The sequence below is a fragment of the Pavona decussata genome, unplaced genomic scaffold (genome assembly GCF_977016875.1).
Source record: "Pavona decussata unplaced genomic scaffold, jaPavDecu1.1 SCAFFOLD_9, whole genome shotgun sequence".
In the NCBI taxonomy this organism is placed as follows: Eukaryota; Metazoa; Cnidaria; class Anthozoa; order Scleractinia; family Agariciidae; genus Pavona; species Pavona decussata.
The window spans coordinates 3700197-3716519 of record NW_028145432.1 but is presented as its reverse complement, the minus strand read 5'-3'; the positions used below and the strand labels follow the sequence as shown (position 1 = coordinate 3716519).

At 40.0% G+C, this 16323-nt stretch overlaps 2 protein-coding genes across 2 annotated transcripts; one reads left to right on the top strand and one right to left on the bottom strand.

Moving 5' to 3' along the window:
• The first annotated feature begins 719 nt into the window (after positions 1-719).
• Positions 720-4750, top strand: LOC146488627 (homeobox protein MSX-1-like). Its single transcript, XM_085116807.1, has 2 exons — positions 720-1043; positions 3998-4750. Exons 1-2 carry the CDS (start codon positions 755-757, stop codon positions 4369-4371), a joined length of 663 nt encoding a protein of 220 aa, XP_084972933.1. The 5' UTR covers positions 720-754; the 3' UTR covers positions 4372-4750.
• Positions 4751-13375: 8625 nt separating this feature from the next.
• LOC146488626 (uncharacterized) lies at positions 13376-16323 on the bottom strand. The gene is made up of 2 exons (XM_085116799.1): positions 15733-16323; positions 13376-15235 (listed from the first exon to the last, which is right to left on the bottom strand). Exons 1-2 carry the CDS (start codon positions 15755-15757, stop codon positions 14829-14831), a joined length of 432 nt encoding a protein of 143 aa, XP_084972925.1. The 5' UTR covers positions 15758-16323; the 3' UTR covers positions 13376-14828.

Genomic DNA, 16323 nt, shown 5'->3' with positions numbered 1-16323 from the left:
CCTGGTAAAAGAGAACTTGTACAATGATTTATGAAGCCGGTGAAATTAATTTTCACATAATTAACAGTGATTTTGGGTTTACCTTCATCATAGCAAACTATCACAAGAAAAGACAAAAATGTCGCACGACGGAAATTAGCTTATCTAGCTCAATACATTTGAAAACAGGAAATCCCCGGTGATCTTAAAACAGCTCAATTACGGATAGTAATTTTGAACAATGTGACTCTAGATATGCTATTGCATTCTTTATTTAATATTTTCGCCTCAACCTCTCAGGAAATTTAAAAAGGCTATATCAGTGTCTTCGGTGAGCTTCGAATTTGTACGTATTTGTTACACCGTTATAAATTTAGACTATCCTTTTCCGGTCAGTAAATTACCTCAACCGGAAGTTAAAAAACATAATTCTGTTTGCTTCGAAAGCTTTGAAGATTTAGGAGTTATTTTGGATTATTTTAATGGAAGAAGCAAAGAATTAAACAAAGTTAACGTTGCTACGATGAAAGCTCTGGAGCTTGCAAAACCAATATAAGACATATAACGGCGTACCCTGAAACATAGCCTGACATCAATTCTAGTGGTGAAATCGATACTAATTGACATTTCCAAGTGTAGAAGAGTGAGTGATAGCACTAATTGGGCATCAATATACAGGCTTTGTGTCTCCAATCTACTTTAGTTGTGGAGTCCCTTTGGCGGCCTAAAGTGCTGTTTTTCACACCAACCTACCGCCCAAAAACACCATCCCACAATGGCGTCTTTAGGTCGAGAAGTTCTGCCGCAAGCACAGCCAGTTTTTGACAACCCGTTCTCCATAAAAAGCATTTTGAATCTTTCTGACGAAGCGAACGATAAATGCGCAGAGATTTCAAACGAAAACAGTCGTCCGATCATTCCTATCGTCCCTCAGCCTATAAGGCCCTCAGTTGGGTTCAATATGGAGGCAGGATTGTCTTCTTACAGAACAGCACAGTGGCTCGCTGCAGCAAGTCACTTTCCTCCATGGCTCCTTGGAACTCGCTTCATGAGATTTTTACCAGGTAAATTTGAGTGGGTGTGAGTTCAAAAGGCGCGAGTGATACTCTCATAAAAGTGCTATACACTATTGTGTCGGGATTAACGAGGTTTTCGCCTCATTGGTGGGCCATTCGTTCTCGTACGCACCCGTTTTGCACGATGCAAAGAGCGACATGATTTATGGAGTGTCAACAAGACTTTGATGGAGAGAAATTTGATTTAGAACCAGCATGGCAATGCCTGAATGCTACCACGAGTTGATTATAAATACCAATTGGAATGCTTCTTTCCATTCGGCACATTTAATAATTTCTTCGCGTACCGATTCCAGTTATTCAGTTATCCTTGTGTAACTGAGCTGTAAACTTAGAAGGAAATAATGCATACAAGACTGAATGCGAATTAGCTGCTCATTTGTAACTGTATCAAAACACAGTAAGTTTTGTTGTTTTATTTATTTTGTTGAGTTGAACTAAAAGTTCTCCACTGAAACCATGCTCATTATCCACTATCTCGAGTTCGAGCTCTCGGATTCGAGTTGAGTTGTGAGCTGGCGGTAAAATAGCTGAAATTTCGCGAGTAGTACCTTTACAGGCTATTATCACATGTACGTTTACCTCTTTCTGATGAATTTTATATTGCTGAGCCATTTGACAAAATAATGATCAAGGCAATTAATTTTACATTGGATGAATATACAACATAAAATTTGTAGGGCTGGAGATTTTTTTCCGTTTCCATATTCAAGATTTTCTCGTTTCAATGGCATTTGGCTCTCATCAAGTGTTATTAACTGACGCGAAAGAAAAATTCTCTCCTACGGATTATTGATGGATTTAAAGCGTTGATGTGCTCTGTGTCACGGTCACCTCTTCGCTCTCACAGAATACCGCTGCTAAATTTATCAAAGTTCAGTGTGACCAAAGGGGATCATGGAAGATAGCTCGAAATCGCATCAGTTTTTTCGAGGTAGTTTAGCAATTAAAAAACTTATTTCTAAAAAGATTTTCATAACGTACTGCAAACAGTTTAGCGGTTGGAGCTTTGCGCAGTTAGCGCCATCTAACCCCTGGTGATAGTGATGGTACAGACCGGCTTACATTCCTTTAGCGTTAAGAACTACTATGCTCTTCAAAATACTGCCAATGTAATGTTTACATGTTTTACGGTCTAAATAAAATGCATCCAGAGTTTACAAGGTTTAAATACTCAGGACTTCCTATTTTTTGGCCTTACACTAAACTACTCTTGAGGCTCTTAGCCCCGTGCGCCTCCTGGTGAGAAAACAAAACCACGAAGCAAAATGGCAAATGCCAAAACAAAACAGTGTCACCTATTTTTGCGTCACTATAAATGGCCAAAAACATAGTTGAACCGATGGACTCGTCACAATAATTGTCCCTTACGATAACCCTATACCGTTGCACACTGGAATTAGAATTAATTATGTTTGGCTGCGGATAGCTAGGATGGAAATCAGTGGATTACATCAAGTTCTTCCCATGTATTGTAGAGAAGTCGCTAAAAACTGGTTATAGTTTGTTATTCCTTGAAGAAATCCCTTAAAGAGGACGTCTCTTGAGGTTTTTGACCTGTTTGATTAAAAATGGTGAAATAAGACCTTCACATAGCTACAAAACAATTTTAGAACAACGAGAGGAAAGAGATCAACTCAATTCTTGAAAAGAAGAACTCGTGATCTGTTCAAGCGCATTTTGAAAACAAAAATGGGAGAAATTGAAAAACGTTAGTTTCAATCCATTCCCACTTACTCTGTCTCCAGCCAGAGGCACTAATCGACAGCTTTATTGCACTGGGGTGATAATTTACAACAAAACTAGACAATTATGTTATGTTTCTTTTGACAGACAAACATTTTTGGGTTTTCAAATTCGCGTGATACTTTCCGGTGCTCTAACAGCAATTTCATATTAGAAAAAATGTTCTTGTCAAATATTTGAGCAGACATGATCAGTGACCAAAATACAGCACAATCATGGTGACAGCTACCCCTTAATAAGGTTAAAGAACAAATATGAACATCACATATTATATTAAAATAAGAGTTCATTGAAAAGTTCAAGTACTGAAATCAGGGCTGGCACCTTGCGGTCATCTCAGTAAATCGATTAGGAAGGCCAAAAAATCTCAGAAAATGAGATCGAATTAGATCTAAAACCTAGCGGTTTCTTCGGTGCTTTGGCCTGAAAATTTTATTAACGAGAGAAAATTGATTACTTTTCAGTGCCGGTCTGCCAGAGAGCGAAGTAAGAGCAGCTAGAATTTTCGAAAAACCGTCAGCAGCTCGTAAATTCTGGGGATAACGGATCTGATCTCTGAATTTTCTGCGACTTAAAAAGTCAACTAAAGAATTCAACAGATCAAATTGTGTTAACTAGCGCGCACAAATATGCCTTTTAAACGCCCGAAAACGATATTGGAGAACAGAAAGCGACATTTGAAATATTTTTCTTAGATATTATTATTTGGTGTCCTCGTGAAATGAATATTTTATTCTCATCCAGTCGATCGAGCTTGAAATTAATACCGACAGAAAAAATTTCCATTCTCTGTCACTGCCGCATACAGTTAGTTTCGCCAAATGCAAACATATCTCTTTTGTTGATCGGTGTTGATTGTCAAAAGGCAGTTTTGCTGTGGAACGATCAAAGCTCAATGTAACGTGAGGGGTATTATGTACAAAAAAAACCATTAGGACTTAAGTATACAATTATATTTCAGAAAATTTGATGGCCAAAATTTCAACTAGTGTAGTGGACGTAACGTTTTGTAGTCAGTATAGAAGAAGCTGAAAGAGAAATATACGATGACAATGTAAGCCGTAAGCCCAAAACCCTTCACTGGTCGCTCTCTCATAGCAGGCAAAATGTTTTTCTGGTTTTATATAGAGTTCGCTTCTACTCAACAACAGATAATCCATCATATTAATGCAGCAGGTACTACTTTTTTCTCCAAGGTGCAACGGCTTACCTACACAGGAGACGCCACCAACGCAAAAGAAAACAAAGACCTTTGTTCACTCAACATCAAGTTCACACTTTGGAGCAGGAGTTTGCCAGGAATCGCTACGTCTCAGAAATAAAACGAGCAGAGCTTTCATCCAAACTGAACCTCACAGAGACGCAAGTGAAGACGTGGTTCCAAAACAGAAGAACGAAATGGAGAAAGGAGGCCAGAGATGAACTAGAAACCGCTTTGATGGACAGCAAGAGACGATGGAAAGAAGATACCGGAATAAATGAACCATCTTCTTCTTCAATAACCGAAGAGTCTGCTCAATTATTCATAGACTTGGACAACTATAAACTAAAACCAACTTCTCACGGCTAAAAAAGAGTTAAAGCAAAAGTTTTGTTGTAAGACCATTGTCATCTCTATTTACAAAGGAGAATTAATATGAAGTTACTTTGGAGACTTTTGAAATCTTAAGCATTCAATTCGGAATGCTGGAATTATCTGAAGCAGTTGTCTTAAAAATAAAGCGGATCGGATGATCATAGTGAATATTTTATTGAAAACCGAGAAGATGAACGTTTCCAGATCTTGTTTCCAGATTCTTGTTTTGTCCTATAACCGATCGTCTTTGCTGATTCAGTGAACATCAACGAAGATCATTGATATTGAAGAGAATCTGGGCTTTTTCCTTTCCGACTGTATTTAATTTGATGCTGTGTATTCAGACCGCACCAAGGTTTGTGTTTGAAGGAAATAGTGTTCTGAGAGTCAATCGTTTTCACGTCTTATATTTTCAAGATGCACATTATTTTTTATCTTATTTGAGCTTGAAATAATGCCGGAGTGATCACTAAACGAAGATATTTTTTATCGCTAATTTTTATTAATTATAAGCAAGAATTCAGATTTCGATAAAATTATAAGCTAATAAAATTACTGTTGTCCCAATGCTGTAGTCATGCTTTATGATTTACTTTAACTCGAAGTAACAGCCAAACCAAAAAATCAATGTGAATACGAAAGAGACAAATGGCGTCCCTTGAGTGCATGCTGGACGGATGATGGTCACATGACCTATCCCGACTAAACTAAATATGTTGTAATCATTGGACTATAATCTCCCTATTACAACGAAGAGGGATTCTATACTATCATTTGTTGAAATACATCACAAAACTCTAATGCAGCTTGGCAGAAACACGTTTAAAGGGATTATGTGAGGTATTTGCCAAAAGTCACACTTACACCAACGAAAACCTGCATACAATAGTCCAGTTTTGTTAAAAGTCACCATACTACTCAACCTATTGGCCAACGTTTTCACTTTCCGCAGTTCTTTCATGTAAAAATCGCTGAACAAAGGAACGAATATTGCGGCTTTTATGAACAGAGGTTATGTAGTAATTTGTCATCGTAACCCTTCGGCTAGCACTCGAAACGTCAGCACTTTACGGTGACCAAATTACGAAGATACCAAATTATCAACTCTGGCAGCAGCACAGTTCCTTTAGAAGCTAACCCCCTTACTCAATAACCAGTAGGGCTTGTTTTCCCTTCAAGAATTCACTAGAAATTTTCCTCTCAATGTTATAAAAACATTTCTCTTGGGTATGCAGGACTCAATCTCTTTTTGAGAGAAGGAGCAAGAGACATAAGGCAGACGTTCAAAAGATGACTTGTTTTAGACGTTAAGGGACGAAGGATAACTCTTGAGGTCACACGCAAGCGAAGATTAATATCATAAATGGTAGATGAAACATTATGGCCCAATTTGCATGTGTGAGATGCGAGATACAGTCGTCATTATAACGCGCGTGCATCCTAATCTAATTCCTATTGGCGTCATCATGGTACATTTCTGAACATACGCACGGCCGTGCGTCCATCCGATGACGTGTGCAAGTCAGGTGAAGAAAGCATGCGCGCGCTATGTTATAAAAACTTTTTACAGAGAGACAACACCATAAAAAATGTATATTTATAAGAGCTTGTCGAAGTTAATGAAACGTTAAGATTAAACCGATATGAGAAACTACTTTCACCTTTTTTTTCAGAGAATTTTGTAATTTATCAGGAACAAAACCTGTTTCCCAGGAGTCGTTTACTTTATTTTCACTATGTTATAAAAGAATTGGTTCATGCTTTTAGTTGTGCGTATATCGAGTTATGGATGCACTTGGGAAGTTTGGAGAGCACTCAAGAAGCTAGAGTTGCTCTCGGCTACGCCTCGAGCAACTCTTACGCTTCTCTCGTGCTCTCCAAACTTCCCGCGTGCATCCATAACTCGATATACGCACACTAAGCATGAACCAATTCTTAAGTATTCGTCGTTGACAGAAAAAGGTGCTTTGTTAGAAGGCTGTAGGCAATTGAAGTGTATGGAACAACACTAGACTGATGACATCCTAACTGATGAAAAAAACTGAAGTCCAGACGATTAATTGTCAATCAATAATAATCGATAAATCGAAAATTAAGATCGATTGTCTGATGGACGAAAACAAGAAGCTGTCGGTGCGATTGTTATCCGGTGGACGTCATCTTGTAATTTATCCCTTTTTTCGTTTTTTTTCCCCGTAACAATACCGGCAACAACCAACACACTGATCAATAATTAGCGTATGATTCACGGCACCCTCAATCAGTAAAATTCGGTATTGTCAAGTGTTTACATGACTGGAGGAAATGTTTCAGTGTGACATGACTATCAGTTATCTCTGAACATGTGTCATCTGTTCTTGTTTCTGTTAACCTTCTTTTTTGCAGAGACTAAGTAAGACCCGTTCACAGCGGTTCTACCTTACATAGACGGACTTTCCGGACCTCTCCGCCGCTGTGGCTACAACATATAATATATGCACGACCATCAAATCTGACATCACACTTACGGTCACACTTGTTGTGGCCTAAGGACACGGTTTAACTGTAACTTATATTAACAATGACATCCCCGATTAAAGGCTCCGTGGTCCGTATCCCTCCAACTGCTTTGTCATGTCGGCACTGGCATTTAGTGAATTAAACTGGTTACTCTAAGTAAAAATACACCCCAGAGAACAGTGTGTTCATGATTTCAGCACCTACAGAATTTCTCAACTTTACATGTGCTTTGCAGAGGACGATGACAAAATATATTCAGCAAATTCCTGATTAACCTGCCGCCCTGTTTTGTCAGCAATCAGTGCAAGAGAGTATGTCAGTGTCATTGTGTATAGTCAGTGTCTGTATCCTTCCTCCTTAGAACTTCTTCTTCTTCTTCTTCTTCTTCTTCTTCTTCTTCTTCTTCTTCTTCTTCTTCTTCTTTCTTCAATCCTTCACGCTTTGTACAGCCGTTAGAAAGGAATAAGTTCTACTGCTTTGAAGACTTCCGTATGATAACCGCTGGTATGTTAGAGCCAACACATAAATACTCACAGCATGCAACTGGTAAACGATAAATATATTGTATACGAGGTAGGGGATATCTGCTGGACAACCGACGGTTCATACTCTTAATATGCCTAGGTAAAGTATAGTGTAACCCCTTTCAATATGGCCACCAATCTGGTCGAATTGGCGGTGTGGCAGGTTAACAGTCTGGTGTTAAACCTTGTGCCAGGTCTCGCTCAATGTCAGGAAAAATGAAATTTTTAGTAGGTGTTGTTTACACGCTACCTGCGCGACTTTGATTCCGGTGCGCGTTCACACCGGTTCCCTCTTGTGTTTCTGTATTCGCTTACGTAATACCCCTAGTCAAACCAGTGAGACTTCATCCGGTCACTGTACCGGAGCGACATTCACATTCCGGTGCGAAAACTCATTCAGAAGTCATGTAAACGAGATACAACTGTTCGTTCCAGCAAGAAATAACTCTGCTAGGAGTCTGGAAGGGGTAGCGCACGCGTAGTCTTTGACATCCAATCCAAGATGGCGTTACAGTCACGTCGGCCGGCATGAACAGCCTCGTTCCTTTTTTTCCCTTTCCTCCTCTCCCCAATTTACAAAGGAAAAACCCTGGGAACGAGGTTGCCGGCATGAAGGGTCCCTTCATGTAAACGCGGCCTGATTAAAACTCTCATCCCAGGTTAATGATTGGTCAATTTTCCCTGCATGCAGATCACCCGGAAGTAACCAAATCGAAAATGAAAATATCTTTCTTTGCTGCGTTTTATAGTAAAATACATAGATTCAGTCACCGACCATGGAAATTAATTAAGAACTGATGCACTCCAGTAAATCTTCAGTGAATACGCTGTTGATCAAGTTGCATTATGTTTTGAGTACGTGGAAAATCATTATCAATCCTCGCTGATGTAATTTGGGTTTATAGTTATGTTGTATGGTTTTGTGGTACTACCTGCGTTTATATTTCAACAGATTGAACAAAACATATACCCACAACTGGCACTCAACTCTCCTCAGAGCCTTTTCTCTGTACTCAGGCTGCCAGTCTAAGTCACAGGGCCGGAATATCGTTTGCGATATACACTGGCCTCTCGACAGTAAAAAGTCTACTTTTCCCAGCACAAGGGGCCCAATTTGGTCCCACACCACACCCTAAGTTTATTCGTTTGAACTCTGAAAGACCAATGGTCTGAAAGTGTACTCACTAGTCTCCTTCGTGCTCACGGCAGCACTTCTCTTGACACGAAGTATTCTTAGACAATTCTGGTTCAAAAGTCGAATCCACCTTCATACAGCAACACACAAAACCTAAACCCCGCCAAATGAACTTTGCAAAGTCCCGACGTCAGGTGTGTACATTGTAATACCTCATTTGGTCTAAACTGGGTAAGTCCTTTCGTCTACAGGTGTTAAAAGAGTCTTGAACAGTGTGCAATATTGGGGGTAGCAAAATGAATTGACTGCATGTCAATAACAAAATCACAAACTTAGCTGATGCTTTCTGGATAAATTACAAAATAAACAGATAAAAATTAATGTGCGTATTAAAATGATGTTCTTCATTGACTGATAAAGGCATACTCGGAAAAAGGAAATCCGAGTGCTTCTATCAGGAGATCCCTCCGAGACCTTCGGATTACTAGTTCGAATGCTCTGCCACTGAGCTAAGAAGAAGAACAGGCATGTCAGACATTGACATGGAGATTTGCAACCCTCTCCGGGGGGAGAAGCCATTTAGGTGTTTGGGTATGTGGGACATGGTTTTTTAACCGTATGGGTATAGACTTCAACCATTTAAGTTTGGACCCTGAAAATGGAGTATTACCTGTCCTTGGTAAAGTCCTGGAGAAGGTCCAAATAATGCTAAATAAGGATGCCTTTAGAGTCAAAGAAAATCAACATGCTTTTTCTCATGGTCGTACGCGTTCGACCGTATCTGCCCTTGTAAACATAACACAAACATGGTTTGACGATTCCGACAACATAACAGGAGAAAAAAAGCCATCCATTCCTTATTCATTGATTTTAGCAAGGCCCTCGTCCTGGTCGACCACTCGATTCTTCTATCAAAGCTTAGGAAAGAAAGATCAATAAGTCCTTGTGGCAGTGGTTACGGAACTTTCTCCAAGACAGAACACAACAAGTCAAATTCCCTGGTGTCCTATCAACGACACGGACATGCCCAGCAGGGCGGTGTACCACAAGGATCTGTTATATCCCCTTTATTGTTCAGTATCTTCAAAGATGACTTTGATGACTCTATACCTGTACAACTGCATGATCGTGTACAGATGTGTAAGTACGCTGATGGCTGCACAGCGTTTGAAAGTATACCAATTGGTGAATTATCAAACATGCAGGAAGTACTTGATGGCCTTCGGAACTGGGCAACTACAAATAACATGCTGTTGAACCCAAAGAAAACCAAGAACATGTGGATCTCGTTTTCTAAAAACTCTATCAAGCCGGACGCCCTACGAATAAATGACTCATGTTTGGAGAGGGTATCAAAGTTTAAGTTACTGGGGGTATGGCAAAAGACCTGTGTTAGAACAATCATGTTGAACAGACGGTAAAGAAAGCCAGCAAGAGACTGTATTACTTACGCGAATGTAGGAAAGCAAATCTACCCACAGAGATTGGCATCAGAGTATATTGTACTAAGATACGTCCACTCCTCGAAGATGCATCCCCAGTATGGGGCGGTCTGCCGAAATACCTTGCAGATGAGTTGGGGTCCACACAAAACAGGTGTCTGGACATCATTGGGATACAGAGAACATCCCTCCCGACGTTGGAGGAAAGACGAAAAGTAGCGACAAAGCGTGAACTGGAAAGAATTGTAAATAATAAAAAACCACCCAAATCAAATTTTCACTACAAAGCCAAATACAAGCTACAGCTATAACCTGAGATCAACACCAGGACCAGTAGCAATACCAAGGTCAAGAACCAAAAGACATGCGAACTCTTTTATGGCGCGAGCAGCAAGGCCCCTTTGTTTAGGATTCGTTGTATTTTTAACTTTAGATCCAATTATGTAAATCCATTGTATATTTATTTTTTTAAGATGGATGAATAAAGCTTATTATTATTACGGATATTACGTTTCCAGTCCAGGTCTGAAAACGGGAATTGAAGCTTTACATATTTTGGTCTTGAGTGGGTTCAGGCTTTTGCTTGAGGAGCGGGAGACACCAAACCCACCTGCGTCGCAGCCAAAGAAGGCATCAGTCCGAGATTAAAAGTTTAAACTCAACTGTCTTGGCCTAATTCCTTCCCCTCCTGCATTTGTCTTGTTACTCACAATGTAGAGATACCAAACTTTCCTGGAAGAACACCATTCTCTTAATAAAGATGGCATTTTCTTGAACGACAATTTACAAAACCTTAAAAAAAGAAGAGCGATAACTAACTAAAACAATTTAAACCAGCAGCAAAAGAGCCAACAGCATTTATACAAATACTTCAACACTCGATCAGTCGTACTTAAGGTCAAAACAGTCATTTTGTCTACAGAAACATTTGGTCTTAAAGGTTACGGAACCTGCTATATATTGTGCTAATGTAGAAGTGACATTGTAATCATGTGATACACAACCTGTTAGTGCCACTGATGTTTCGGTTGTGTATTAAGATGTTGTAAGTCGTGCAAGGTAAGTTTTGTTCAAAACTGAAAACTCAAATTACCCCACCCCAACCCCCTTCTTTATTCAGCCTCCCTCCTGTCCTGAGGCCTGAAATAAGCCCTCCTCCCAGGGTGGGCTTAATAGACGCCTTACGATACTCGTTGAAAGCGGTGACAGAACACTTAAATGTCAACACCTTATCAATACTCGCACCGTTTGCGCTGTCAGTCAACATATATTCTTTGTGGGCTTCCAACGAAAATATTTGAAGGCTAATATGAAGACAAAGCTCACATTTTTTCCCGGGAGCTACGCTCTTCGAGATCACATCCATGAACATTATGGCGCAAAATAAAATTGTTTTCTCATAACGTAAACTTGCACCTGCTACTGCTGGTAATGATTAGATTCCCTCGTTCCCCTGCCTCCTCACTCAAATTCCACCAGCACCCACATATAAAAATAAATGGTCCAGAATGAGACTCCGAGGAATTCTCATATCTGGTGTGCCACTCGGATCAAGATGAAAAGCTGAAGCCTGGAAATTATCTTGCAAACGATCTATCACAGATGATCGTTAAGTGCAATGTTTCCATATGTTCGCAAAGCCAAGGATCACAAACATTCGCAAAACAAAATGATCCCTTTTCCTTGCTAAATTTTTGGACAGCGGAATTGGCCTTTCACGATCGTAATCTCACGATCGCAGACGTCTATTTCCATAATGGCTCTTGATGGCAGAATTTTGAGATCGTCTGCGATAGAGTCTGCGATAATATGAAAAGTGGTATGTTAAAATCAGGAGCCAATATCTATTGTTAGTCCTTAGCCAAAAATCTTTTCCCCTCTGAGGAAATCACTCTCTGGGGCTGAGCACTTCTGGAAGGCACAAAACGCTTTCTATGGAGCCAGAGGGAGGAGGAGAGCCGAGTACTCTAAGTAAAAGTGTCTGAAGTATGTTGAGGGAACTTAGAAAAAGAACACTTCAAAGGTACGGCTCGTTTTCTGTGGGTGCGGGTCAAAGTAATTTTCAATACTAAGAGATATCAATTCGGACAAGGTGGTTTGCGTTTCCCCTAATCTTTTACGCTATTAAAAAGGTACCAAGATAACCCTAACGATGGGAATTGGAGTTTGCAATACCCTAAGTAGTGACGAACCCCGAAAGTTTACTCCGGAAAGGTACTACGAGCACCTCCTCACTGTTCTCTGAAAGTCTCCCCCGGATGTTTAGTGTGCGGTAGGTACTGCAGTGTCCGCTGATGAATGATACCATGCCGCACGCATGTATTCGCCAAGGTACAAGTTGTCAAATCCATGTCAATCCTTAGAAAGTGAGAAAAATTGAAGCCAGTAAATCACAGATAGGTATCAGGTCTAGCTATCACACTGTGCCTATCAGAGAAACGCATTCTTGCTTAATCCGTGGCGGGATGCCAATTGTGCTATAGCGCTACAGGCCGCAACACAGATAACAGTCTGTGCGATGAATCTTGCGGTTTGAGGCGTTCACCAATTACTCTTCGGCACAGCACGTGATGATTATCTTCAAAGGAGAATCAGGCATTGGTTTGGAGGTATTTCCGTGATCCAATTTCTTTTCAAAACCTTTTTCTTTCTGGACTGATAATTTCGTGGATATTAGGTCGCTCACTTTTCTTAGTTTTCACATTGAACGTCTTCTCAAGACGTTGAATATTTAAATAGATAATGTGAATTGTGAGGTCAGGACCCCAGTTATCTACAATTTTCTCTCAAACACAATGTGTTTGTAAGACTCAAATGGTTCACTTGAAAAGGGAATCAAAAACACTATAGAGGAGACAGCTAAGTGGGGGAAAAGCGCGTTGATTTAAGAAAAAAAAATGATTAATGATGACTGAGGAAATGACAATGATAATAGTGATTTTAAATGCGCTGCCAAAATCAATGAATATTAAAAAATGAAAACGTGTTGTCACTAAAGGAGATCAGCTTAAAAAAAGGAATGTGTTTCTTTTGAACACCAGCCCATAAAGAAATCACCGTTGCAAATGTCGATTTGTTTACAAAACCTTTGCGGTTTTCAAGGGTTTTTAGATAAAGCCTGGTATTTCCTCTGCTTGTTAGGTCTCTCTTATCACCTACTCCGGGTATTTTTCTGCATAAGTATCGTGGAGTCAGAGAGGAGGGGGAGAATGGGACACAGCTGCCTTGCTTGCTACATCCAAGGATATTTTCACCAGGAGGAGCTCCTTTAAACAACTCTAAACGGGGTTTATTTTGGGAACTCATTCAATTTAATCAAAAACTACCATTTTTTTTAAGAAAAACGTTTTATCTAGATTACGTACAAAAATCGTTGACTGCGACCCGCGTCCCGCGTCTTTCGTGATAAATATAAAAAAACAATAAATAAAAAAAGCCTAATTCTGTCTGTTCTCTAGGGGTGGCCCAAGTAGTATATCGATTACTTCCTTTCAAGACAAACAACTGACTGGGTTAAACCTGTTTTCGGTTCAGTTTCGCTTGGACTTGAACTGTTGCCTGTTATTGCATCTAATGGCACTAATGTCACTAATGAGGCTATAGTTTAACACCCAAATATATTAGTTTACGAGTAACGGATGCGTGTGGTCGCTAACACAATTTATCTTTCCTGTTCCGATCAGAAGTCAACAAGAATATCGCATGTCAGTTTTTAACTCCTTCGTAGGCGCCAAACGGCTAAAGCGTGCGTGCACATCCTTAAATACTTACCAATGAATAAAACAATTAGATTAAAAGGAATTATGCCATTAATAATTAGAACAATGTTGCCTTCACCCGAAAGTTGTCCCGAAGTTCTAGCTATAGTATATCTTCAGTGTACAATGTCTCGGCCTGCAACCACGATTTTCTTCTTGCTTTCCTTTAGTAGTATCTGAATGATTGGATTTTGGTGACAAAAAGTTTTTGCAGTACCATGATTTGAGCGCAAGAGCATGGCCTTTGAAGGCATTGTAAATGTCGGAATAATGCTTTTTGCGCTTTCCGTTTTTCGACAAGCACATATCAACAGAGGAAACGCCCAGAAAGGGGAAGTTGGGCCTGATCTGGTGCTTACTTTCACCAGAAAGTTCCTGAGATACCTTCAGTAAAGTTAAAGTACCTTTGAAAACAGACATTTGCCGATAATCTCACTCAGTCGCTCTTTCTCATTGCACTTCTTGTTTTTCTACTAACCAACAAGAACTCCCTCACCGTAGTGTGTTTTAAATTCCCATTCACTTTAAACTCGTAAATCTCCAGAGTAAGATTTTCACTGGCATATGCTGTTAACAAGACTCTCTTGTGGTCTACTGACTTAACCAACAAGATATTTCAGTTTTGTAAACAGTTCTTCGCTGCAATGAATCCCCCAATGCACTGAATTCGTGAGTTCACTGACAGTTTGTGAAACACTTGGAGTTGCGACTGTCAAAAGCGGACAAGGTACAAAAACATTTTCAAGTCAGTTTACCAACCCCAACATATTTAGTTTTTCAAGAAGCCAAACAGCGGAGCAGTTTATCAGTATATCTGTTTTACCAAAGACAACTCGGCCGACCAGCAATACCTCTACATTATATTTTAAGTTGAAGTGTTTTCGCTACATTCCGATACTCATTAAAAATGCTGGGTATGAGGGGAACAATCGAATACCATTCAGTTTAAAATAATGGTAACAAACCGCCCATAATCTGATCGTTCACTCTCAATACTGGCACTGATAGGTTCCGTACGGATCAGTTCGCTGTGAATATCATATCCCGCTTGCTTGTGTCATAAACACATCTTCCGTGAAAATTTTAAAGTCAGTTAAAGTGCTTGGGCTTGGAGGAAATGAAATTGACAGCTATCGACGACCCCACTGTCGCCATCTGCAAACGTCAAATCCAACAACAGTTCATGATCTGCGAAGAGCTTCTTTTCTGGGATGGCTCCTTGCAGACCTTGCAGTTCTTGGCGCGTTTCAGAAACTGTAGTTGCCTTCTTTTCTTGCTTCATCTGTTGTACTGAACCATATTCTACTTGCGTTTCTGAACGGTCCAGCTCTGACTGAAGAGATCTTGGCACACCTCGCTCTCCACGATTGGGCGTTCCTCTGTGAATTCGATTTCCATGGCCGTTTGAACTTGTTGTTATGAAAAACAGTGAACGCTTTTCATCTTCTTTGACGAAAGCCTCCGTCGTCTCTGTAGGATTGTATATGGTGCCAGCATACCCTTGGTAAAAAGAAAACGAAAATAAAGGTTTTTTCAAATAGCTATTCGAAACCTAGCGTTCATTAAATAGCTCTACACAACCCGAATCTTTCACAAACGTCAAAAAGAAGTACAGCTTCGGATACAAGTATCAACAAGGACGGTATCAGTTGTACAATGGCGTTTTTGGTTAGTTTATTGTATTTCAAGGTTATTTCTTAAACATACGCAATTACATTAATTCTTGCGCGTGTAGAGGACTGTACTAAATAGTGAAGTATGCATCCAGGACAACGAATGAAAGGTCATGATAAATGACCGTACATACATCATGAATGTTCACAGCACTTGACTGTACCGTCTTTACTGAGATCATGCTTACGGCTTGATCGTCACTATACCGCGTCATTCAGCAAAGTTAAGTATCCACTTTGGATGGTCAGAAAGAACTGAAGGTAGTCCAAGGGGCCATAATATTCAAAACAAACTAAACAAGTTCGGTAACACTTCACACTTACCAGGGAATACTTTTAGATGCATCATAAAATTTGCTCGAAGTTCCCTTCCCAATACTAATACTCATCCAGTTTTAGGCGCGTTCATTAGCGGGACAAGACTTGCACTAGGGTACATCAATAGGGTACATTGTAGGGTTGTGGGTAACAACAGGTCTTGGTTTCGAGCATTTGTATCATCAAAATTTTCACGTGCCAGAAGAGGAACGTGATCGACCACATCCCTTCCGATCCGTTTTGATTGAAAACTTCACATCTCCTGAAATTTCTCAGACCATGGGTTTGCAAAGAGTTTTGGAGAGACCAAGTTAAACTTTAGAGGAAGGCAGCTAGCCTGGAGTCTTTTAACAAGATTTGCACTCGAAATATGCCGAACTCTGTGAAAGGTTGCACTGCTGATGACAAAAAATGAGCGATTTGCTTGAAGGACTGGGAATGGAGACGATTGACAGACTCATCTCTGGTGGATACGCTGTATTTGATCCAAAGCTGAAAGACTGCAGCTCAAGTACAATACGGTATGCCAAATACATTTGGAGTTAACCGAAGTGAAAATTGATGTAGATCTAGGTCCCGGTTTGAGTCGTCGGTAAG

Excerpts from the sequence above, each read along its gene's own strand:
- LOC146488627 (XM_085116807.1), top strand. The coding sequence starts at position 755 with ATGGCGTCTTTAGGTCGAGAAGTTCTGCCGCAAGCACAGCCAGTTTTT. Across the intron at positions 1,044-3,997 it reads CTTCATGAGATTTTTACCAG|GTGCAACGGCTTACCTACAC; the intron begins GTAAATTTGAGT and ends TTTTTCTCCAAG.
- LOC146488626 (XM_085116799.1), bottom strand. The coding sequence starts at position 15,757 with ATGATGCATCTAAAAGTATTCCCTG. Across the intron at positions 15,236-15,732 it reads GCATCTAAAAGTATTCCCTG|GGTATGCTGGCACCATATAC; the intron begins GTAAGTGTGAAG and ends CTTTTTACCAAG.